A 25,415-nucleotide genomic window follows, 5' to 3' on the forward strand; every position below is an offset into this window, starting at 1 on the left:
AACAAGAAGAGTGCAGCTTACAGGCATCAAACATCAATGATACACAAGGCGCATTACTAGAGAATTCAAAGACAAATGCTGTTTTGGCGTGGTGGGCGAACAAGATATCAAATGATATGAGCGTCAAAGAAGAAAATTGGTTCCTGCGCCAAAGAAACGCATTCCAAATTGCAGGCAGGCATAAAAAAGGAAAGCGTGTCACTACAGAAAGTACATACGAAGAGCTGTTAAGGATGTGGATGTGACGTCTAAACTACTTGAGTGAAGTTTATTCAGTAAGGTGGGAAGAGTAAAGCTTAGCATTTGGGTACCGTAGTTTGTTCTTGGGCAAGGTACGTGCCAAAGTTACGGTGACCCTGTGTTGTAGGTTAGGACGTTTGCTTTCAGATTTGCCAGGGAAGCGATAAAATTGGTGCCACTTTGTACTTCTTTGCGATACGCAGACACTAGTCGGTGGTTTAGCAGATTACGTACTTTCATCAGGGACAGCTGTTGGAATAAGGGCTCAGATGGTGAGCGGTAAGGCATATTAGAAATTATGCGCGCGCATTTTTTCTGCAGAAGAAACAAGTGGTGCAAGTTTGTAGCGGAAGTGGTTCCCCAAACACAAGAACAATAATTTATGTGACTTAAAAAGAGAGCGTTATAAATCAGAACCTTGACTCTACGAGGGAGATTTTTAACTGAATACAAGAGTCCGACTGCTTTGGAAAGTTTGCTTAGTAGAACATTGATATGTTCATTCCACGACATGCGATGGTCGAAGAGAACTCCCAATGTTTTAGCACATTGTACGAGCTCAATATTAGAGGAAGAAAACAGAATATCGCTACCCACAGATAAGTCTTTGTTTTTCGGTTGGAACAAAATTGCTTTCGTTTTTTCGGTGTTAACTTTAAGACCGTTATCGATACACCACAAGCGCAGTTTCTCTAAAACCGCATTCGCGGTTGAGGCAAGATCATGAGTATCATTTGCAGTGAATAGTAACGTGGTGTCGTCTGCGTAAATTATATATTTTGTGCTAGTGTCTATTTTTACTAGATCATTTATGTAAATATTGAAAAGTAGAGGGCCTAGGATGCTTCCTTGTGGTACACCTGTGTGAATTGATTGTATCTGCGAGCGGATGCTGTTCATTTCTACGTATTGCTGTCTAGAGTTTAGGTACGATTTGATTAGGTCGAATGCTACACCCCGAATACCGTAATGTAATAGCTTCTTAAGTAAAAGTTCATGATTGATGCAGTCGAAGGCTTTGGTGAAATCAATGAAAACTCCTAGTGTTAGTAATCGCTTTTCAAAGTTACTTAAAATAAATTATTTTTGGTCTATTAGTGCAAGCTGAGTTGATCTGTTTTTTCGGAAGGCATACTGGGAACTAGTTAAAAGATTTTTTGTTTCAAGAAATGTTGATATGCGGTTAAAGATAATTTTTTCAAGACCTTTGGAAAAGACTGGTAGTATTGCGATTGGTCTGTAGTTAGACAAGGCGGTTCTGTCACCTTTTTTATATACAAAACAAAATAAATATGAACTGATATGCGAACCTTAATTACAAATAATTGCATTACCTCCAGCCTTAACTGGTGTTCTATGGGGATTGCATTACGGCGCGAAAATGAGGGTTTGACACATCACTGAATTAGATCAAAAGTAGAGATGTGGTTGATGAGGGGAGCAAAAATACGATGTCAGCCGTTGAATATACGCGATGGCCTAGTTTGGCGGGCTCAAACTGGCCCAGTTTGAAAAAGTGGTGCAAACAGCAGAGCTGGTGGCCCCTCCCCATTCGTCGGAGACACGGCTGTTGCACCCCACATGGATTTGCGAGATTTCCGCTTCATGTTCTCCATGGAACGACTGGCAGCTATCCCGGATCGTTTTGTCCGCAGGTTTTCACATCTCTCCCGAGTCACAAAGTGGACCCTGTTAGCATGTGCTAGAATTGGCGGCAACCGCCCTCGCAAACTCGCCGTCTGTGCTCCCCACGTCAGTCGCGAACGCACGTGAACTGGCGAGGAGAAGAGCACGCCTGAAAGTCACACCACGAACGCTGCGCAGTGTGTTCTCGGAGGTCGAGCTGGACAACGCCGGGTGGTCCTCACGAGACGCATGCTCGCGTGAGCTCGAATTTTTTTTCCTGGTATTCTTTGCGAGCTCCTCACGTGGCGCAAGCCAAGACGACGCGTGGTGCTCCTCACGAGGCGCATGCTCACGTGCGCTGAGTTTTATGATAGCGCCCCACGGCGGAACTAAGAGCTGAAACTGCGCGGCTGTTAAGCATGTTACAATTTTTTGTTGATTTTGGCTTGAACAGCGAGAAGATGCTATTGTGCTATCCAGGCCAAGTGGGCAAGGAACGCTGCCAGCTGTTATGGCGACGACACGACAGCGGTCGATTTCAGTGACAGGTTTTTCTTTAGTATATATGAGAATGAAAGTGCATGGAAGACCGCCACAGTGTACAAAGCGGTCCTGGGAAGCCCCGGGCATAGGGTCGGGGAAACTCTCAGGGAGTCTTACTCGGCATGGCTTGTGGGATATTACCCACGGACATTGCACGTAATCTTTAGTCCAATGTGAAACTGCGAGTAACATATAACAACGCGAGAATCGACGCAGTCGTGGTGGCAGCGCTACCAGTAAATCCTGGTTGAATTATGAGCAGTGTCTCTCCCTGCGTAAGCTACAGCGAGTCCCCTCATATAGTTCGCGGTCAAATGTGATGACGCAATGCGTTCAATGCTTCACTGATACCTCGGCGAAACAAAGAAAAAGGTCCGTTCTGTGTGCCTTCCCTTTAGTTCTTGTTTTTTGCTTCGTTGTAGTAAGTAAAAAGGTAGCGAGCTTTTAGGTTGATCGCCTTGCACACTGACGTAGCAGTGGCTTCAGGGCTCACGCACCAGCGTGGTGCACAGGACCGGGTACTGGTGACTTTATCTGGTTAAGTTCATGCTGCTTTAACAATCCTTCACACAACATCCTATGCCTGTATGTATGGATCATGTAGTCTGGGCAGCAGCTTTGGCCAGCTCCAAGATGGCAGACCAGCTCCACTGGTCAACCCGGGAGAAGGTCAGAGTCAGTGGTGTTCTCAACTGGGGACCCCATCCATCAGCGACAGAGAAACTCTGTTTGAATAAATGCCTTTTTTAAACACGAAAGTCTTTTGTTGCGGGATTCACGAAGATTTCACTTACGTCATATCCGTCACGGAAGTGACGCCAGTTCGACGAAGCAAGAGGTCTGTAAATGGTGCACCTCTGCACACAGGTCTTCTTGCGGGGAAGCAACCTTTAACACTAAAGAGTACGTTATACTTAGGGTTGTTCATTTTCATGTTTTATATTTTAACACGAAAGAGTTTTATGCCGGAATACTCCAAAGTTCTGACGTCATATCCGCCACGGAGATGACGCCAGCACACCTTTGCCTAAGCGACCCGCCAGGAGGACGTCGCTCGCCAAGCACACCCACAAGACAGCCGCGAACCCGCAACTCATGCTCAGCTGCAGATTTCGCTGCACATTCCACTTTCGTGTTCTACCGATTCCTATGACTGAGGAATCAACCACTATTTTCTTTTCATCCATTCATACCTAGCACTTTGACCACTGAAGTGGTTTTCAGCGCGAACAAAGATAACAGCCGCTGGTTTATGGTGTTTCAACATGATTAGGCTTTCTTTCTTGTAGATTTTCTCCGCCTAATCATTGCACCAGTGTTGACGAACAGCCTACTGCCTGCCCGCACTAACGTGTGTCTTCTCTATGTCTCGCCTCTCCCCCAGGCGTGCTGGTCTTCTGGTCCCCGTTCCACGATCCCCGCGTCCACGAGAGGGCGCCGGTGGGAGTTCACGTGACGACGGTGCGGGCGCTCGACGAGTCCTCCCCCGGAAAGCCCGTCGCGTACAGCCTGCTCGACGTCAAGGACTCCAACCACTTTCACCTCGACCACATCACTGGAAACCTCACCACTGCGAGGCCCATCACGCGAAAGGTCGGCGAAAAGTACGAGGTGAGCGGACTATAAGCAGTGCACTGATTAAAAAGGGAGAAATAGGGGCCACAGCACTTGATTGCAGGGGGCAAATGAACACACGTGACTACGTAGAAGGTCCCAGTAAAGGGTTTCTCACGTTTTTCTTGACTTTACTCTTTTGTAATTTCTTTACATTATGAGTTTGTGAACAATTACCGTCTACTACCTGGAATTTTCTTTTTGTTGGCTGATACAGGCTATCACCGTAGACCGAGGAAATAGGGAGGAAAGCGCACCTATACAGTGGTGTAAAATAGCTTCTGCAAAATAATTTCAGGCGGAGTGTAAAATTGAACTATAACAGGAGGCAGGTGAAAAAGTAGAAAAAGCTTGTTAGTATACTCCTGTTGCTTTATCTGTGGTTTTAGTTTTTTTTTTCGCCAAAGAAGCAGCTCGAGCTTGCACAACACCGAGTTCTAAGCTTAAGTGCAGGAATACGTAGAAGTTGAAAAGCGAAGAATAAAAATACCACTTCCACAGTCATATCTACGTCCTTGAAGGGACGTTCTCTTTCCCGACAAGCAAGGCACGAGAGGCGGTAATTGTTCCGCAACTTCACTCTGCCAAATGGTCGAGTTACACCAAAGACCACGCGTCAGCGGAGAATGGAAGAAATCAAAGTCAACGCTCTTTTTTCGACACGTACATAGGCAAGACCATGCGACGTCCTCGCGGCCGCCTTCTTCGCCATTCCGCGAACTTCCGCGCCTGCTTCGGGTGCTTCCCCCCTTGGCTGTGGGAAGAGTTCCGGTTGGCTGACTGCCACGCCAGCTAATGTCTGGTTCATGCCGCCGGAAGCGAACTAACGCGAGCATCAGGAACGAGCGCGTGGAAAGTGACAAGTAAAGCTGGCGCATGACATCAGCAAGCGCGTCAATCTAGCCTGCTTAACTGGGAGCAAGAAAAGGGTCAAAGAAAACGACAGCTGCCAGCTAAATCCGTGCTGCGCTTTGCCGCAGTAGGTACGCGTCAAGAAACGTCGATTGAAGTCGATAAGATTCAATACGAGCCAATACGAGTCAACACGAGTCAGGAAAGTTTTTGTTTGGCTGACGCCTGACAGTTGTACGGAGACGCATCGACTGCGTTCTTTCCGGGACGCTCAGCGGCTGACAACGAGGTTGCATCTTCGATTCGCAGCTGCTGCTTTTTCAAAAACAATGCCAAGAACCCTTCAGCATGAGAATGCCTGCCATCTTTTCGTGATACGGCAAGAAGGGACTGCCTCCGAAAGGGTTACGGCTGCTAACGTGTCAAAATCGGACATTTTAAAGCAAAATCCTTGAATGTCTGTTTTATGAAACGAATGAGGCAGAAAAAGCTTTTGTGAGGTACACATGGTCGTACAAGAAAGTTCAAATTTCGCGATTTGGAAGCGGGAACTTGCGATCGCGCGGCAGGAAAGGAAAACAGTAGTCTTAGAAAATGGTTGCACATGCAATAAGAGCAGCCTTGAGAGGTAAAAGTACCGAAGGTGAGAATGAGAAGCTCCTGGCATTGGCGAGCGAGTTGAACGACCTTTGAAGGGTGCTGCTAAGGGGTCTGGTTAAGTGGTTACGGGCGCTGCCGCAATGTTCAGGTCAAATTTCAAGAGGAGATCAACAACAGGTCTAGCTGGGATTTAGCCTTCACATTCTTATAAACGTTTCAGCAAATTCTCGAATATTTTGTGTTGAACAAATGCGCAGAAATTACTTAATTATGAATAAGGAAGCAAATCACCTTTTTCTATGGGTGTTATGGTTGCAGCGGTGGGATGCTAAATGGCTGCCTTCCTATAGGAAATGCGTAGTTGCAGATGTTTGAGTGGTTGTCTCAATTCTATAGGAAAGCTTGGTTGGTCTTTTAAAGCTTGTTTCTTCGCAAAGCTTGCCTGGAGGTTTGAACAATAGCAGTGGAGTACTTTTTATTGCACTTGAATATTTTCTATTGGTTGATTTTCTGTAACTAAATTTTCTCATTGCCCTAGTTTGCCTTTTCGGTGTCTTTTGAAAACGCGACAGGACATCTTCCCCTTAAGAAGACCACTGAATAGAAAATGCGCTGCGTAAAACCTTCCCCTTACGGCGCACATCACGAAAACACATTGCTTCTACATGATTTCAATATTCTCATCTGTGCGCAGAACGTGAATGGAATGATGCGGTTGCTTGAAAAAACCAATTTGCCTAAAAAAATGTGAATTATGCCACCGGTTCAAAAAATTCCGCCCACCCCCGCGAGGGGAACCCTGTGTAGATGCGACGCATCGTGGGGTTCACTTGGTGTTTCCGTTGGATTGATTCTGAAATCGCGTGAAACGTGTCGGGAGCGCGTATGATTATGTTTTATGATTATTATTAGATGCGACGCTCACAGCATCTTTTGTCGGCGGCCCTGTACTTCCTGCGTGCGTCCGTTGTTGTCCGCGGCGTGCGTCCGTTGTCCGCAGCCACTTTCCCGCTCTCCTGTCCGATAGCGAACACTCTCTCGCGAGGGGCATTGTATTGGATTCGATTGGATTCGATTGGCTTGGCTTGGCTTGGATTGGATTGGATTAAAGTGGATTGTGTTGGATTGTGTTGCGTCATAGCCGCGGCAGACGCACTGGCGCCGGCGCATGCCCAGGTGAGAGCGTGTGCGGCCCAGCGCGCTCTCACTCCGCCGGTGGGCGGCGCTGCGCGCGGTGCTGCGCATGTGCAGTACTCTCTCTCTCCGCGGTTTCCTCTCCTTCGGGTGCGCTGCGCATATATAGCGCCTAGAATATAACAGGTGTGCCGCTCTCCAGCGGCGTTTCGGTCGACGTTTGCTCTCCGCTTGCGCTTGAACCCCCTCAGCGTCGCATCACACCAGGGTTCCCGCGAGGGGAGGTGGGCGTAATTTTTTTATGTTTTATTGGCCAATCTTTGTCAATCTCTCTAAGTGGTATGCTTGGGGCTTCGCTGTCGCAACGACCTTTACTCCATCATTGTTGCTGTAAGTGGGAGCTTCTTTTCTTTTATTGCAAGTGTTAATCATTGCCCCATCATGCGTTGTATCAGTAGCTTCTTGACGTAGTTTGAAGGAGTCAAGAATATAAGGCGCGTTCGTAGCATTTGATTCTGTCTCGGTTTTCTGGCGCAGTGGGAAGAGCACCGTGTACCTGGCGTTCCGCCCACAGGGTTGTGGGATCGAAACCGGGCGCCGCTAACTATTATTTTTTTTATAGTGTAGGGGGAGGGGTGTAGACAACGCCGTATGGAGGGACAAGGCGAGTGAATGAGATGCAGTCGCATCTAAAAAGCAATGTCGCCCCGTCACCCCGTGCAGCGAATTTGGGCTCGGTGCTCTGGCACAACAGTGCGCAACGCGTTCAAAACACCGCCCTAATGTGGAAAATGAAGCCCAAGGAGATTTAAAAGAAAAGGTCAAACTATACACACTATATTATTGTGAAAAACGAAGCATTGCAAAGCCACGGAAATAAGCGAATGAAGTCATTTTGACTCGTGCCTTTTCTTGCACTCTCTCCCTCGGTGGCCAGGTGATCGTGGCGGCGGTGAGCCAGGGCGTGACCGAAGTGAAGACAATGCAGATCGAGGTGACGGTGCCCAACGAGTTCCCGCCGCTGTTCGAGCACCCCGTGTACCGCACAGAGGTGCACCAGACGCGCACTCGGCCGGGCTACCGCGTGCTCCAGGTGCGCGCCCAGGACCCGGATCCGGTGCCGTACAACGCCGAGGTTTACTACAGGCTCCAGGCGGGGCCCGAGTCCACGAGGGCTTTCAGGTGAGTCCCTATTCTTGGCCCCGGTTCACCTAGCTACACCCACGAGTTGCTTACGCTGTACTTCCCAGTATAACAGGACGACAAAAAAGTTTCTGTAGTTTGTCGTATTTTCGCGTGTCGTACTGTCGTCTTGCCGTATTCTTGTTGTGTCGTGATTCTGGAGTTCTGTCGTGTGTCGTATTCCTGTCCTGATTTTGATGTTCAGTCGTGCCGAATTCCTGCCTTGGGATTCTGCTGTTCCATCAGTAGCTGCACATGGTTTTATATTATTGCCCATTGTGAAGAGTAGCGTAAATGGCAGTTCTTTCGTGTGTCGTGACTACAGGAATGTTTGTCGTTGAGAGAATTGACTTTGTCGTCATGACAGAAATGTGTGTCGTAACAACAGGATTTCTGTTGTTACAACAAAGTTTTTTTGTTGTACGACAAGAATTCTTGTTATGTTTTTGCCGTATTCCTGTTGTGATTTTAGACGGGGTATACAGCAGGTTTAGTCGGTAGTCGTATCTGTCGTGAGCACGATGCTCGGTAAGACTCGGGAATCTGAACTCACCGAAGCTCCTCACGGTCCTCAGCAGTGTAAACACAAAGTAATAGGATTTTCGTGCCTTTATGAAAATTGTTACGGTGATTTCTTCACGCGCTGTGGATTGCTGAGGTGGCACCCTTTATTTGCAACTCAATAAAAAACGCGCACTTCCCGAGCGCACAGGTACTATTCATGTAACTTCCGCAAATCTTGAATGGTACATTCATTTCAAAAGGTTTTGTCCTTCCTGTACAGATGGAAGCCTGCCAAGTACTCGTTACCGTTAGCACAGCTTCGACGAATCCTTATAAACCCAAACCAGGGGATTTTCCCATCGACAGTCCTGATTACGAATTAGATTCCCCATTTACTATGGCGGAAGTCAGCACGGCTATAAGGTTGGGTCCACCCCAATTTGCCCCTGGGCACGACAGGTTGACCTGGAAGCACCTCTGTAATCTTCTTCCCGAAGCGCTGTCCCACCTACTCACTCTTTATCAGAGCAAGTGCTCGTTCCGGACCATTTAAAGCTTACACTCATTTTCCCCATACAAAAGCCAGAGAAGCCGGTTGACAACCTTACTTTCCAACTGTCCAGACTGGTTTTCGGCCAAACTTTGGGACGCACGACAGCCTGTGGCTATTACGGCGGGTCATGAACTGGCCTCATTACAACAAGGTAGATCCAGACCTCGTTATGGCCATCGATCTTCGAAAGGCATTTGACAACGTTAGCCAGGCGGTGATACTTGAGGAATTAGCCCAAGCCTACTAGAGGAGCCGAGCCCAAACATAGACTCGTAATTTCTTGGAAAGCCGCCCCATACGAATGCAGGCGTCTCACCCGGGATGGGTTCCTCTTACTTACTAACTGGATAGAGGAGTCTCTCAAGGTTAAATCTTGGGACCCCTATTGTTCAACTTGGTAATGTCCCGGGTAGAACGCCGGCTCAACACTGAAACTGCGGACCGATTCACCAATATGCGGACGATATCACTATATGGAGAGAGGCAGCTGACTTTTCTTCTCTGGATGATCAAATAATCGAACTTCAAGCGGCTTCCCACAGTCTGGAGTCATCATTGTCCGAGTTGGGGCTTACGCTCGCTCCCGAGAAGACAGAGTACTTGACAGTGTACGGCTGCAAACCGCCCGCGTCGTTCCCCACCATTCCAGTGGCAATTTCAAATCACACGATAATCGCTCTTAACAGGCCCCATAATGTTGTTAGGACTTCCCATTGGAACGAAAAACAGCGCTTATATGTGGCTACAGCGCCTGAAAAAAAGTGGAAAGGCATCCTTCAAAACATTCGGGGTCTCTAACAAATATGGAAGAGCAATTCAACCGCCACGCAGACGTTAACCAGGGTCGTCACAGTGAGCACTCTGACGGGGCACTGGCTTACGACCTCAATATAACTCACACGAGGACCATACAGGTACTACACAGGGCCACTCTTCGCGTGATCAGCGGACTGCCTCGGACCACCCCCATCCACAGTTTGGAGCAATCTGTCCTACCTCCACCTGTCTCAGCAATCATCGTAAAGCACAGGGATCCTTCAAGCGGCCGCTGACCCATCAAGGGCTATCACTGATTGCAAGGGACGAAGGCAAAATCTCCACAACGTGCACATTTCCAGTGCCTATCGCACCTTGGACACGACTGGACTGCGTCACAGCGCCTCACTCGCACCCCATCAAACACAGAAAGCCTCAGTTTCGTAGGTAACGCATTTTGCAGATGCAGTCGGCGCAGACGGACGGACGTAGCAAGTACATTTATACACCCATGCAAGCGTTACTCCTCGATGTGTTGGCCGGGGCGCTGTCAAAACAGCACACGACGAAAGGGCACGCGACAGAAGAGCACCGACATAACAGCACGGCGTCAAAAGGGCACCCGACAAAACAGCACGCGACAAAACAGCACGGCGTCAAAAGCGCACGCGACGGAACAGCACGTTGACAAAACAGCACAGCGTCAAAACAGCACAGCGACAGAACGGCACGATTTTATGGAACGCCTAAATGGGCAAATATTTTGATTTTAACATGGATAAAAACACTTTAGTGGGCGCAAACTGCTCTCTCTGAGGTTCTCTTCACGTTTCGTTACTCTTTCTGGGGAAAAATACTACGGCTTTAATTATTACAGCAAGTGGGATATCTGAAATGAAAGAAGCAAAAGACAGGGACGACATTTGGTAAAACTTTTGTTCCTTTTTAGGTAGCCCTACAATTTTTATGATAATAATAATAATAATAATATTAATAATAATAATAATAATAAGAATAATTTATTTCCGAATTTGCCGCTGACAGTTCTCCAAGACTGCTAGGCCCGGATCATTTCGTCCGCAGGCTTTCACATCTCTCCCAAAGTGGACCGCGTTAGCACGCGCTAAAACCGGTGACCGAGTCTAAAGTCAACGCCTGCGCTACGAACCCAAAGGAAACACTGTTCGCCCGGAATGCGATCAGAGCAAAATCGGAAATAAAAACCGCAGGGTAGTCTTGGTATGTCTGCTTTGCGCCGCAGAAACATTTTGCAATTTTTTGATACGAGCTTTTTATTTTAGCGCCGTCTATGAAGCGACCGCCGAAACCTCCTGTTAAGTGCGCCGTTCTTTGCGTGCGTCTGCTCGGAATCCGTGCATTACCGAGTAAACCGTAGTTGTTTGGCGTTAAGTTAGCGGTTGCAGTGCTTGTGTGTGTGTGTCCTGTTTTGTTTTCATCATATGCGGACGGATTTTAGGTCCTGATTTGCTGCCAGAGCGGGAAATTCCGACCCCGGCTGTTGAGACCAGCAGCAGTAGCAGTGTGGTGGCGGTGCCGGTGGTGCTCCGCAGTTCCGCGATGAAAACGTACCGGTATGGCACCGACTGACATAGAAATCGATATCGGGGAGTAAATACGTGTTTTCAATGCCACCGTGCTTGTTATGTTCACCGATTAGTCATGTTTACGGAAGCGCGGACGTCGAATGCGGAGCGCGCATAGCATATGTGGGTCACGGTGATCCGTGCTCGCGATGGACTTTCGACGAGGCGATTGCTACGCTGTTGGCATTGCAATGCAATATAATCTTTCTTAACTAGACTTATGACGGTTACTGACGAAACGAAATTACCCGGGCGGAAAAATAACGCGACCGCACAACCAGTCAAATTACTATTCGAAGGTTGAGCAAAAGGGTTGACGTTCGGGCGAGTTAATATTGGTTGATCATGATCGTGATCATGATTGACCTAACTCTGCGCAGCGCATGTGGCCTGTCGCTCGGAGCCCACCTTTGTGAAACCGCTGCTTTCACCACAAATGCTTTACGCGACCAGCAGTAACTGTTTTGTAATTGTAATACTTTAGATTCCGTGGCAACGCAAAAGGATTAAAAGCTTTTCCTTTGACCACGTTGTGAACAGGTTGAGCTATTTTCCAAATGCAGCGTTCACGCGTACCTCGAGCTGCGTTTCCACATTTGGCTGCCTGCTTATCCTGCTATCGACTAGCTGTGTGCGATGGAGAAAGTTATTCTTTCAAATCGTTTGGCAGTGTAATGCGTTGGCCTGAAAAAAAGTAAACAAAACGCCGTGATTTTAAAGGTTAGATTAGATGAAAAGGGGATGGTTTAATGCCAATCGGCTGTAATGACCAAACAATATATGGTATTTTAAACTGACTACAAGGAACCAGAAGTTATCGTAGTGTTGTATTGTATCGGCGCTTGTGAAAGATCCCCAAGTGGTCAAAATTAACCCGCAGCCCTCCACTACTGCGCGCCTCATCACCCATGAAGCGTCGGGGCGTTAAACACCATAACGAACGAACGAACGAACGAACGAACGAACGAACGAACCGACCGACCGACCGACCGACCGACCGACCGACCGACCGACCGACCGACCGACCGACCGACCGACCGACCGACCGACCGACCGACCGACCGACCGACCGACCGACCGACCGACCGACCGACCGACCGACCGACCGACCGACCGACCGACCGACCGACCGACCGACCGACCGACCGACCGACCGACCGACCGACCGACCGACCGACCGACCGACCGACCGACCGACCGACCGACCGACCGACCGACCGACCGACCGACCGACCGACCGACCGACCGACCGACCGACCGACCGACCGACCGACCGACCGACCGACCGACCGACCGACCGACCGACCGACCGACCGACCGACCGACCGACCGACCGACCGACCGACCGACCGACCGACCGACCGACCGACCGACCGACCGACCGACCGACCGACCGACCGACCGACCGACCGACCGACCGACCGACCGACCGACCGACCGACCGACCGACCGACCGACCGACCGACCGACCGACCGACCGACCGACCGACCGACCGACCGACCGACCGACCGACCGACCGACCGACCCGACCGACCGACCGACCGACCGACCGACCGACCGACCGACCGACCGACCGACCGACCGACCGACCGACCGACCGACCGACCGACCGACCGACCGACCGACCGACCGACCGACCGACCGACCGACCGACCGACCGACCGACCGACCGACCGACCGACCGACCGACCGACCGACCGACCGACCGACCGACCGACCGACCCGACCGACCGACCGACCGACCGACCGACCGACCGACCGACCGACCGACCGACCGACCGACCGACCGACCGACCGACCGACCGACCGACCGACCGACCGACCGAACCCAACCCAACCCAACCCAACCCAACCCAACCCAACCCAACCCAACCCAACCCAACCCAACCCAACCAATGCTGTATTGTAAAGGATAAAGTTGCTTCTAACATTTCAGGGGGTTCCGTTCCCTGTCGCAGCTTTGCGTGTGATAAATAGATTTTGATCCGTCTGCTTGCCGTCCAAGTGCACCCAACCAACCCTGGAGTTGGTCGTTGGTACAAAGTCGTTGCGATTTATCAACGGAATCCACCGATATCTCAACTCTGTGTGCGTTGGGAAGCGATGCCGCAAAAACACGCCGCAACCGCACTGCATTTTCTACAGGCAGTGTCGTGCACATGCGTGCTGTCAGCGACTGTTTCTCGCTTTCTCTGGTTGTTCAATAACCCACCACCGCGCAGTGCTGACCAGGCGACGTTTGCGCCTTGAACGGCATCACAGCATTGGCTAAAACAGTTGAAAGTTCCGCAAAAACTAAGCACGCGGTGCGAAATACTGCTGAACTACGCAGTGGAGCACACCACGCCGAGCGATGTTAGCAGCCCAGCGCGCTCAGGCAACGCTGGTCGGCCGCCGAGAGAACTGGTTTGAGAGTATTTTCCTCCTTATCCGGCTGCTTATGGAAAATGGTGTATAGCAGCGGAGCAACTCATTGTACGTCTCCGCGTGCGCATTGTACGCTCTGCGTTCCACAGCAGCCACTGCCCCTTTGTTCGTCTTGGCGGCAACAAAAGCCGACCCAACCCTCGTTTTCGCTGAGGAGAGGGAGGAGGTCGAGGGGAAACGAGAGGGGGCAGTTGCTAACATGCGCATTGAGTGGAGGGATTTTGAACACGAGCCAGTTTATTTTGAGAGCGGGACTTGGAAACATGCCAAACGCTTTAGGTTGTTTCGTGGTCCACCCGTTCTTGCATCAATCGTTGCATCAATCGTTGGCTTTTCATTGTACCATGACAAGTGACAGTCTTTGATTCTCGCAATTTCTGGGAAAGTAAAGCCGTCAGAAAGATGCACACGAACATGTTTATGTATTTTAGCGAATGAACTGCATATGTTTCTGCACAAATGCGGTTCCCAACAACATGGTGGGTGACCTGTTTTTAGGTGACCATGGTGAGTGACCGGTTTATGGTGGGTGACCTGTTTTTATGCGCTCACCTGCTGCCGTCAGCAATTGTTAGGCTCCCGCAACACGCCGGCAAATTGAACAAAGCATGTTAGCCAGCAGTCTTCTAAGCCTTGCAGCAAGATAATAGGCGTCATAGATAATAGCTATATGTCATATTTTCGGGGAAAATCAAAAGTATCGAAGCTGCAAGCTGCAAAAGTATCAAGGTCCAAAACCTTAGTGCCGCTTCGCTTGATTCTAACTGCAGATATCGAAGCATTTCAGATGAAGAGCACAGTATCGCAGCTTAGGTAACGCAATAAACCATTCATCGGGTAAAGTTCGTTTTTTTTAAATAGCGAGAAATCGGCGAGCGTGATCGCTAGTACAGCTTTATGTTGTCTGATATTCAGTGGTGCCGGCCCACTCCCATTTTCGGTACATCATGTAACCTAAATAATATTGTGCCTGTAAAAGCGCTCACTACACAGCCTGAATCGTGATACTCGCTTCTCAAGCGTTAATAAACGAAAGGATACAAGCAATGGAAGCACGGGAGAACATACTCGTACGACGACAAATTCGCATGCAGCATTTATTTCAAATAATTTCAGCCTCAGCAAATATATTATGTACGGACCGATGCAAATACATTGTGCAAATATACCAACATGTAAAGACAAATAAACTGACCCCCTCCCTGCTTCCCTTATACAGGCGCTCATGCATAGGTGAAGTAGTGGTGGGACATTTTTTTCCTACTTTGAAGTTGGGACATGTTTTCCGGCACCATTTGTTCCGGGACTATCAGTTCCGGGGCCAGTAGCTCCGGGACCATTTGTGCCGGGACCATATCGCCCGCACATCGTGCGTATGGTCTTCTGCTTAGCAGTTACACAGGAAAAAAACAAACACGCCTCAAGTTTAACGTACACTGCGATGACGTACACTGCAAACACCCCACGAGATTAGCGTTGCACATCCTATAGCAGTTTTTTTCGCAATAAGGCGGGTGTTCGCGAACCACTTCCGTGCGGCCGGAGCCATGCACAGCGGATTGCGTATAACGCGGCTCTTTTTACGCCGCACCAGGCACCCTGAAACAAATTTAACGTTCTCTCGCATTTAGCAACATATGCCTGCGTTTATCTTTAATAAAGTAATTGTTTCTAGTAGAGATACGGGCTTTTGGGCCTCTATTGATGCTGGCGCGCATGTTGGTATGAAGGCCGGATCACAGTCTGGTACGCCATGATGATTAAGATGATGATTATGATGATGATGATTAGAAGCCCCCCATCTGTATCGGGACGTCCGTTGCCACCAACCAACTTGCCTGTCTTATTCTACTCATTAAACCTACCCTTTATTACCCTAACGGGTTAGCCCTCCGCCTACCGGTTTTAAACTCGCTTCTCCTATTGCCGTTTTCCGCAGCGCCACCTGTAGGGGCTGGAAAGAGCGGATAGCGTTGAGCCGCCGAGCCAAAGAAAGCGAGTTAGATGCCCGCAATGGTGGTTGCATTTCAAATGAAGGAGAAGAGCGAACACGCCGGAGTGTCGCCGTTTAAATGCACGCGAAGAAGGGTGAAGTCCCTCACTGCGGAGCATCCCATATTCCAAATTTAGCGTTCTGGTTGTGAAGCCTAAAAAAGCTGAAAGAAATGAAAGCTTTTGTGTGCTTCTTTTATTGAGTCCGCACTGCGAATACAAAAAAAAAACGGCATCAAGGCAAGAAAAGACCTTAACCCGGTACCGAGGCATGCTTTGCAGCGGCCGTGATCTTTCGGCTCCCACAAGAAGATCTTCTCTTGCTGCTGTTTTCTTTTTCTGCTGTTTTATCGAAAGTGTAAGAAAAGAACAAGTGCCAGTTGCAATAGGCATGCCTCAGGTTATCATGAGCCGCTGCAACCCAAATCACCTGGAATATGATGGAAGCGAAAAAGCCGAAGTGTAATCCTTAAGCGCTACTATTCTGACGGATAATTTGCTTCTTACTGAAGTCCTACACCACTTAATTCTAATTTATACATGGGGGTTTAATTTGTTTAACAGCACAGAGGAGTTCTTAGTGGGTAAGAAATATTTCCGCAACAATATTGCGCGTCAAAGCAGCGCCCGCGAATATGAGCTACTGTGGATCGTGGCTCATTGGTGACCCGGCAGCTCACATTCTTCACTTTAGTGAAAAAGACCGTCACTATACATCGAAGTTTTCAAAAGAATGGCGTCAATGAGCAAATGAATAATTCAAACAACATTTATAAGAAAAGTAGTTAAATAATAGAGGATCCAGGAACAATCCTCAGTAAATTAACACAGAAAAAAGTGTTCACGAAATATGCAGATTCATGGCTCTGCGTTAAATTACCACGAAAAGGGCACAGATGCCGTCTTCATAAAAATAGATCCCTGAATTCATGACCAAAAACCAATCAATACAACGGTATCGAGGAACCACCTTTAATAGGCAATTACTGGAGTAGTCGTTTCATAGAAATAATTGCACATATAACCATGCGTGAAACAGAAAGTAATACGAACAAGTAAAATCTGTAATTGATATCAACGGCTCACTATGTTGTGTTGCTTCAGCCTATCACAGGCACACCCAAATCTCTTCCTGTACCGAAATCGCCCTCCACTGGAATATGCGGGTGCCTAAATGTCCATGTACTGATATGTTCCTGCACAGATAAGTCTTGTAAAAATAAGTTCAAATGAATGTGCTTTTCTATTCCTTACTTGCCGCAGAGATTGGATTCCGTTCCGGCGAGTGCACTATGCCATACTACCTAGCAACGCCACCGCACCCAACTTTTACAGTGCTCATCTCTTGCAGTGTGGTGTTTTGTCGCGTGCTGTTTCGTCGCCATGCTGTTTTGTCGCCGTGCTCTTCTGTCGCGTGCTGTTTTGACGACGTGCTGTTTTGGCGCCGTGCTCTTCTGTCGTGTGCGGTTTTGTCGCTGTGCGCTCTTGTCGCTGTGCTGTTTTGACGCGTGCTGTTTTGACGCGTGCCCTTTTGACGCCGCGCTGTTATGTCCGTGCTATTCTGTCGCGTGCCGTTTCGTCGCGTGCTGTTCTGTCGGTATACCATCTTTTAAACGGAACTGCGTGCTTTGAACCCCGCTGTATCATCTTCCCTGTACTATACTAATACATCTCTCCCGCATTCGCTTCGACTCACCCCGTACTTTTACGAGGCCATACAGTCACTTCGCTCCCATACCACCACCAACCCCCTTGTGCATGAAATTCTCTATCAAGAGCAAATTTTGTCCACGTTGACTGGTTACCTGGCCACGAGCCGAACTCGACTGGTAACCAGGTAGCTCATGCGGCCGCACAGGAGTGTACATTAACTCAAACTCCGCTGGTCTCTGCCGAGAAACTGTCTCGTTCGTCTACACCATCTCCGTCGTTGCGAATTCATCGCTACGAAGTGGATAGACGCCAGCGACTAAAACACTTTACTCCTACGGGCTACTTAAGTAAACTTCCACCATTACCACGCGGCCAGATCTTCATCAACAAATTCGTCACTAACTCTGCCTTCACACCGGAAACAGTTCGTAAAGGGTACACGCCTCACAATCCTCCCCGATGCTCTCATTGTCACTCAAGCCTCCCAGACGACGTCCGCCACTTTGTCTGGACATGTCCAAGCATCAATCTCCACCGTACTTTCACCGCCCCGAACCCTCAACCAGACTCAACTCTACTAGACACGTCCTTACTCGCTCAAATAGCGAGTGGCCTAGCACGACTGGTATGAGAACACCAGCGGTGACTCTCGTGCTGGGACTATTTAGCAATAAACAGAATTAAGACTCCGGACTACGACTGCTTCTACTAATGGACTCGACCCGCCGCGGTGGCTCAGTGGCTAAGGCGTTGCGCTGCTGAGCACGAGGTCGCGGGTTCGAGTCCCGGCCGCGGCGGCCGCTTTTCTGATGGAGGCGAAAAGCAAAAACGCCCGTGTGTACGAGATTTCGGCGCACGATAAAGATCCCCAGGTGGTCAAAATTAATCCGGAGCCCTCCACTACGGCGCGCCTCATCGCCTGCGTTGCGTCGGCGCGTTAAACCCCACAATCAATCAATCAATACTAATGGACTCGATCGACACATCAATGTGAACCAGAGCTGAAGTGATTGGCTTTCATTGCCCTCCTTACTTCCCTTACCACGCTCGGACCTCTGGTCTCCCCGTCTTAAATTTCTTTCAATCAATCAATCTTTGCTTTAGCAGCATGGCGATTGTTAAGTCGACTGCCGCCTTAAATGTATGTACATCGGACGAAAGCCTAACGGAAGAACTCTCGTATTCACACTTTATCGTCAACGTTACCGTGTAATTGACGTCGAGGACTGTGCTCTGGTGTGAGCCTGCTCAGAAGTTTATCATGGCTTTAGCAAGAAAAGCTTACCATTTTTAATTAAAACACAGTAAATAGGTTTGGACGGTGATTTAGGGCTTCCCGGCGAAGCCCGGAAAGAATGCGTCTTCTGTTTTCTAAGAATGTATTCTGTAAAAAACTGAAGAAGCCGACAGGGGTCAAGAACTCCTGGCCGACGACTGGAAAGAAGGGAAGGGAAATCCCACTCCTTCCCCTTCTGGCTTTCTGGGGAAAAAATAAAGTTGTTTCTCTCTGGCTGCTTCTTACTCAATTACTGCAATCCTGCCCTTAATGTTAAAAGCTTTAATTCATAAATTTGTTCCAGCGATACTGAACTCCGGCAATTTACTGAAATACTTTGAAGTAAATACGCTTGCTGCCTTCGCCAGGATCCATGTGTGCGAGGTATTTTCAGTGATGCTACCAGGAAAGCAAACAAACAAAAAGAACTAATTTAAGTTCGACTTGCTCGGCGTTTTCGCAGGTATCTCGCCCTAGACAGCATCACGGGAGAAGTGATGCTAAACCGTTCTCTAGCCGACCTCACGGATTCCACGATCGCCTTCAACGTCATTGCCGAAGACGGTGGCTCGCCGATGAAGGAGGCCACGACACGCGTCGAAATCCTTGTCAAGACAATCTCCGGTGAGTCTTGGCCTCTCTCTTCTCGTCCGTCATTTCAATTAGCGCGCTGAGTATTGTCCGGAAAACTACACTAGTCCCAGTTTTTTTTTCATGATCATAAGCTACTATTGGACGCTGACTGGTAACTCTTAGCGATATATTTTGCAATATGGAAAAATACATTACCTTTCTTCACCTGATATGCTGGCAAATCTGGCTGTAAGAGTTCCAGAATAAGAGCTCAAGTAATTATAAATTACTCCGTTTTCGTTGCGACCAACTGCTATAAAAAAAACTGCGGGAGTGCATGTAAAACTTCTTTACGAATGTGAAAGCGAAAACCTACTTTAACCCACTCTTCTGTTTGAGCTTTCCGTTTAACTTTGTGTAGCGTTCGCAAGAATTTCACCAGCCCCGTGGGCAGCCATTTCCGAAGCTAGTTCCGATCGCTCGCCTCCGCCAGAAGTCCTCTCTGGGCCCCCGCCGGTATTTTCACCTCTCAAGGTGGCTCGTACTTCACATGCAGCCACGACATGTCCTCCTTTGGCGCTGGTGCTTTCGTTTTCCTGATGCGTGTTTCCAAGCGTTTCGCTGCCCAACGCCCCCATGTGAGACTGCGATCTCCCTTCGCTCATTATTCTCTATAGACCTTAGTTTGATCTCTTCCTTGGCGTTGAGGTACAGGCATGGGTAGAGTTATGGGTGCACTTATGGGTATACAGCCTGGGTTCAAGCCCCGGGTGGTTCCAACCATTTTTTAAAGAGGTTTCATAAGAGCAATTCTAAGAGCTCTTTTCGGTAATAATGGTGATGTGGGATCTCTTAGGTACGTTTACGTTTGTACTTAACGTACTTAAGTTCGTACTAAACGTACTTAGACGTACTTAAACGTACGTTTAAGTACGTCTAAGCGTGCACCGCCGTCCCTTCTCGAAGACCTCCTCCGACCCTCCTCCCTCACTGCTGTTTCTCTTTCCAAATGCGTTATCCTCGATTCGCGGTTGCTCCCACAACCACAGAGTTTCTCAGTATTATATAGAGGGGAATCTGTCGCTGCGATCGCAGGCCGCCATGGTATTTATGGGTACCGGGAGAACCGGATTGGCAGCAAATGGCTAGTGGAAACGGCTAAGGATTAGACTTGTCGGCTCTGAAGTGTTTGTTTTAGTTCTGTTTTCGGCATGCCACTTTCTGGCATTCAATGGCTGTCACAGATATGTCTCAATAACAACGTGATTGGCACTTAACGCTTATGCTCGCGTTAGTGGGGAGCTTCTCAAGATGAAAGGCTGGCCACATGCAGCGAAGGCGTCAAGCCACGCGGAAAAATGTAACTCGATTGATACAACAAACAGATAGTGCGCGCGACAGCGACAAGCAAAAAATAATTTTATACTGCTGCCAATGTCCTCCGTCGTCATCGCTCGTCGCTACAGTACACTGTATCGTCACTGCCGCACTCTTGTGGGTTGCTTCTGGCCTGCAAAAAGTGAGCGAGGGTCCCGGCGACCTGCGTACTATGCGGCTTGCCGCTGTCGCCTACACTATCCGTTGGCTGCACCCACTGAGTTACGATTTTTGCGTTGCTCGCCGCCGTCGCTGCGTGTGGTTACCCTTTGAAGCATGCACTGACAGGCGCAATGAAGCAACATACATGGAGACCCGTCAGGGCGGTATTTTTTTTTTTAATTTGAAGCATTAGTGCAATTTTATAATGCTTTGCGCGCGTTCTTGAAGTCTTACTTGCCGTAATAGGCTTCTCCTAGAGCTTTATTAGTATCTGCTTGGACAAAAGAAATAAATACAACGCGACTAAATTACTTTTTGACCTTTAGCTGTTGCATTTGCTTCGCCTGCCAAGTGCGAAGCAAACGATAATAATAAAGTATTGAGAGGAAGCATGAACACTGTTTAAGACAGTTGTAATAAATAATTTTGAGCCAAATATCACAAAAAAACGAAGAATACAGCCCCTAGTTTCGAGTATGTAATATATTTATAAATATATACGGGACGACCCACTGTATCTGGCGGCGTGACCAACACGCGGCACTCCTGATTTTTTTTTTCGTTCTAACCCCCAGAATTATTTTTTAAACTAAGTACTCTAACATATCAGTTTTAGACATAGTAAAATTTATCAATCCCGGCCACTTTGGCAGCATTTTTTCTCAGAAACTTCATTTGCGTCACCCCAAATTTGTTGCCGGCCACCCCGCGCCGAACTTTCCGCCGAACTACCGAGTTGGCGGCCCTATTGGAGACATGGAGAGCATTCGCAGAAACGCGTAGACACTAGCGCCGGATTCCACAGTAAGCTAGTGAGAAACTCTATGCCCGCCACAGCTTCAACCTTTTTATATCACCAATTTTCCGAACCTCGCAACAAGCATTATTGAAAAATAAGACTTAGGTACTTCTCCATAAAAGCATATTGGTTGGTGATGTACAGTCAAGGACAGAAGCTGAAACAACCCCCTGCGGTGGCTCGGTGGCTGAGGCGTTGCGCTACTGAGCACGAGGACGCGGGTTCGATTCCCGGCCGCGGCGCCCGCTTTTCTGGTGGAGGCGATGAGCGTAAACGCCCGTCTGTACGAGATTTCGGCGCACGTTTAAAGATCCCCAGGTGGTCAAAATTAATGTGGAGCCCTCCACTACGGCGCGCCTCATCGCCTGCGTTGCGTGGGCGCGTTAAACCCTACAATCAATCAAAAAGAGCTGAAACAAAATAACAGCAGACGACAGATATTGGCGGCGCAGCCGAGCCGCAAGAAAGGAAAGAAAGGTGCGTCGAGATAAAACTTGTTGGAGCGTGCCCTTCGCTGCTGCCGTGCGAGTCGGCCCGTGTCGTCTGCTATGCTACTGAGAAGCCTTCACGCATTCGTTTTCTACGATCTACCTTACCTCTGTTCCATACTTGTTCAAAAAAATATAGTCCACTTAGTCCCTCGAAGCTATAGTCCATTTAGTCCCTCGAAATTAAGTGGGTTCGTCAAAGTTCTTCCAGATAATCGAAATCGGACGAAACGCGCATGTGCTAGCAGAAGGTTCCAATGGGCAGCAGACGACACGGGCCGACTCGCACGGCAGGAAGGAACGATTTATTTATTTATTTATTTATTTATTTATTTATTTATTTATTTATTTATTTATTTATTTATTTATTTATTTATTTATTTATTTATTTATTTATTTATTTATTTACACTACCCCTAAAGGCCCCGTGAAGGAGTAAGGGTAAAAAAATAAAACAAAAGGAAGCAGGACTGTTCAAACTGTAAACGCAAATGAATACAGCTTCAAAAAAGTGATAACGCAAAACTCAATGCATGACAGCAGCAAAAAAGAGAGGATTATAATACAAATGATTCAAACTCGAGCAGGACACGATGTACAACCTATCACACAAGAACAACAAAAAAGAAAATACCGAGCGAAAACAAAAAAAAAAATGTTCGGTGCACCTGTTGAAGGACGGAAAAGGAAAACCCAAAAATGAGAGCAGTGTAACGTTAGCTCTTGAATGAGTTCCTGGAATTTCATGCCTAGAATTTTTGGAGAGCCGATATGAAATGGTAGATTATTCCATTGGACTCAGGTACGTGGATTGAAAGACCGGGCAAAGGCAGATGAGTGGAAATTTATGCGTTTAACTTCGCAAGAGTTGTAAAGCACGATATAAAGCACATGTTTTATATCATCCCAGCTTTCCGTTCTCGTAGCTGGGCCGCACCACCAGTATCGGTTCTCTGCTGTTATTTTGCTTCAGCTTAGACTGTCCATGACTGAACTCGTACTGCTACCCGCACAAAACAAAAAGGGGCATCCTCCTAGTGCAAGTAGTTAATGATTTTCATCCCCTGCTTGTTAATCACTCCGGCTTACCAACAAGAACGGGAACCAGCACAGCGGGAAACCCTCCTCCAGACCTGTCTTTTATGACGGGTACTTCGGATGTAGTACGGGCATGAATCCACGAGAACCTTGAATCGGACCATGACATTATCCAATTCACCAGTCGCAACCATAATTACAACGTCAAGAAAAAGGAAACATGCGCATCGCCAACGGGGCGCTTTTCGCAAGGCCAATTCATCGCGCCCAATAGACCCCAACCAACCTTTGCCAGACTGTATTGATGACATTACTCAAACAGTCAGAATGAACATTAAGAGCATAGCCACTTCTTTCCAGACTCATCCATGTTTAACTGCATACTCGAGCACCGATACTTGAGCCTGCAGAATTAAGTACAATAAGAGCAGATGTAGCAAACACTTTTTGACACTTTAAGTGCCAAAGTCAATATTCAGAACTGAATGAATGCAATGCACTCGTGAAAGAGACGTTCGTCACGTCTACTCAACACTTGGGCGTGATGCTAAGCCCCTAGCAACCGGAGCTTCGGCGTTGGGGGAGAGGTGTAGTAAGGATTAGGGTCGGCTGAAGTCTGGAAATTTCCGCCGTCGACTATGCCCCCGCATTAAGCAATCCCCACTGCACTTATCACAGCAAAAGAAGAGCATATCAAAGACGACCACTGAACTGAAAAGCAGTGGGAATAGCGCGCAACATTTTAGCTTGGTTGCGCAGACATGGATGTGGAAGTCTTGCTCAGGCCTTTCTTTTCAAAATCTACTCGAGTACCAACTCCAAATTCACCCGCAATGAAAGCGACATTTTGAAAGCGGTACAGCTCCAAAAGGACGCCTTTCCAGCTTGCCTGGCGGAATAACTGGTCAAGAGCTGCGGGAGGAGTGGGCAGGGAAGTAGACAGCCTACTGGCCGCATGAAATCGAGTTCGAAACCAAGTCGGGAGCTGCATTCCTATTCTTGAATTATTGATCTCCCTGATGCGGCCGATTCCGGACCTTCACCTTCCGCCTACGTTACGACGTCGCTAGCGGTCGCCGTGAGTCCTGTGCACTGGGCGGCCGAAGTTGTAAAGAAATAGAATTTAGATCACCATAACTTAGATGGCCGAGGACTCCATAATACGTGACGCGGGTAATGCAGAACTGGCCGCATGTATAGCGCGCCCCCTGGGGGCTGCCTTAGGTGGACCGGACGGGCTCCTCAACACGCTTTCTTTTCCATTTCCTTGGCTCTGTCCACGTAGAACATGTAGCTTCCATGTGATTGCAGCAGTCTACTACATAGAATCTTGAATGAGGCCGTCGTTCTCTGCTGCTGTCCCAAGCGTATGCGTTATATCACTTTTGAAATTTATCTTATCCAGTTGAAACTATGTTTTGAAGAAGCTTTCGAAAGCACCAAGGCACCCCTTACCATGTAATAAAAGGAAAGCATTAAGGTTGCTTTGCTGAACATGTGACTTATTCTTATGGTGTCATCGTATTATTGTCCTCGTCAAGTTTTTATTCCATCGTTTTTCTTCTCTCCGCTACGATGGCTGGGAACATACTCTCATTCGAATCGCCCCGAAAAGACGAGAATTACCTCGAACGTGCTTGGCTCCTGCTCTAATTGCTACTTCTGCACCTAGCATGCTCAAATTATTCATGCATGTCTCAGTACATAACTCTAACTTCCGTTCCCAAGTGGAGGGTTTTAACGCATTAACTGAATCCACCTTCAGCCGTAAAAGCAATCGAGCCGTGGGGTTAAACTTACTGGCCTTAGAAATTACAACCAGACTTCGTTTACGACATTCACTTCTCAGGACATTCATCCACTCTGCATTTTATGCCCGCACAAGTTTTTTCGGGTAGCGCTGTTCTATGGTAGAGAGCATCATACGAAGTAAATTGCCAGATGTGAGCGTCGGAGTCTCTAGGCTCAAACTCTGCTGACATCGATAGCCTTCACAAAGCATCTCCGTGCCTTTTGGTGCTATTTTTATTGGTTCACAAGTGCGTCTACTACCATATTTCGATTCTTGAACGACAATGATGACATCATAAGGAATTTTTTTGAAACATTACTGCTCTATTTGAGATTAGGGTATGGACCGTGGCTGAGAAAGTTGAGATATAAAGATTAGAGATCGGTAAGATGGCTTAAAAGCTTTTTTCTTTATCTCGTGATTCCCTTTACATAAGGTGCTACACATTCATCTTTACCTGCGCAACCACCTGCATCCAATACCCGTCAGACTCGTAGGCAATTTTTGTTAACAAAAGGCAATTTCGTGTGCTGTGCGATTCTTCTATTTCGTCTGTCAGACATTTCCCGTTTATTACAGCGCAGTTTCTGGTGACAACTCAGCATATGCGGTGTGTAAGTAGAGCGAGC

At 48.1% G+C, this 25,415-nt stretch overlaps 1 protein-coding gene across 2 annotated transcripts in view; it reads left to right on the forward strand.

Annotated features, from left to right (window-relative positions):
* Positions 1 to 3,891: 3,891 nt before the first annotated feature.
* LOC144158899 (uncharacterized) overlaps positions 3,892 to 25,415 on the forward strand; it is a 78,280-nt gene continuing 56,756 nt past the window's right edge. For both annotated transcript variants that reach the window (XM_077690081.1, XM_077690082.1), the window contains exons 1-3: positions 3,892 to 4,020; positions 7,547 to 7,791; positions 19,021 to 19,181. In XM_077690081.1, the coding sequence (XP_077546207.1) occupies positions 7,592 to 7,791; positions 19,021 to 19,181 (361 nt within the window). In that variant the 5' untranslated portion in view covers positions 3,892 to 4,020; positions 7,547 to 7,591. The remainder of the gene's footprint in view (positions 4,021 to 7,546; positions 7,792 to 19,020; positions 19,182 to 25,415) is intronic.

Source organism: Haemaphysalis longicornis, unplaced genomic scaffold (genome assembly GCF_048455015.1).
Source record: "Haemaphysalis longicornis isolate Haplotype H1 unplaced genomic scaffold, Haemaphysalis longicornis Haplotype H1 scaffold_10, whole genome shotgun sequence".
Lineage (NCBI taxonomy): Eukaryota > Metazoa > Arthropoda > Arachnida > Ixodida > Ixodidae > Haemaphysalis > Haemaphysalis longicornis.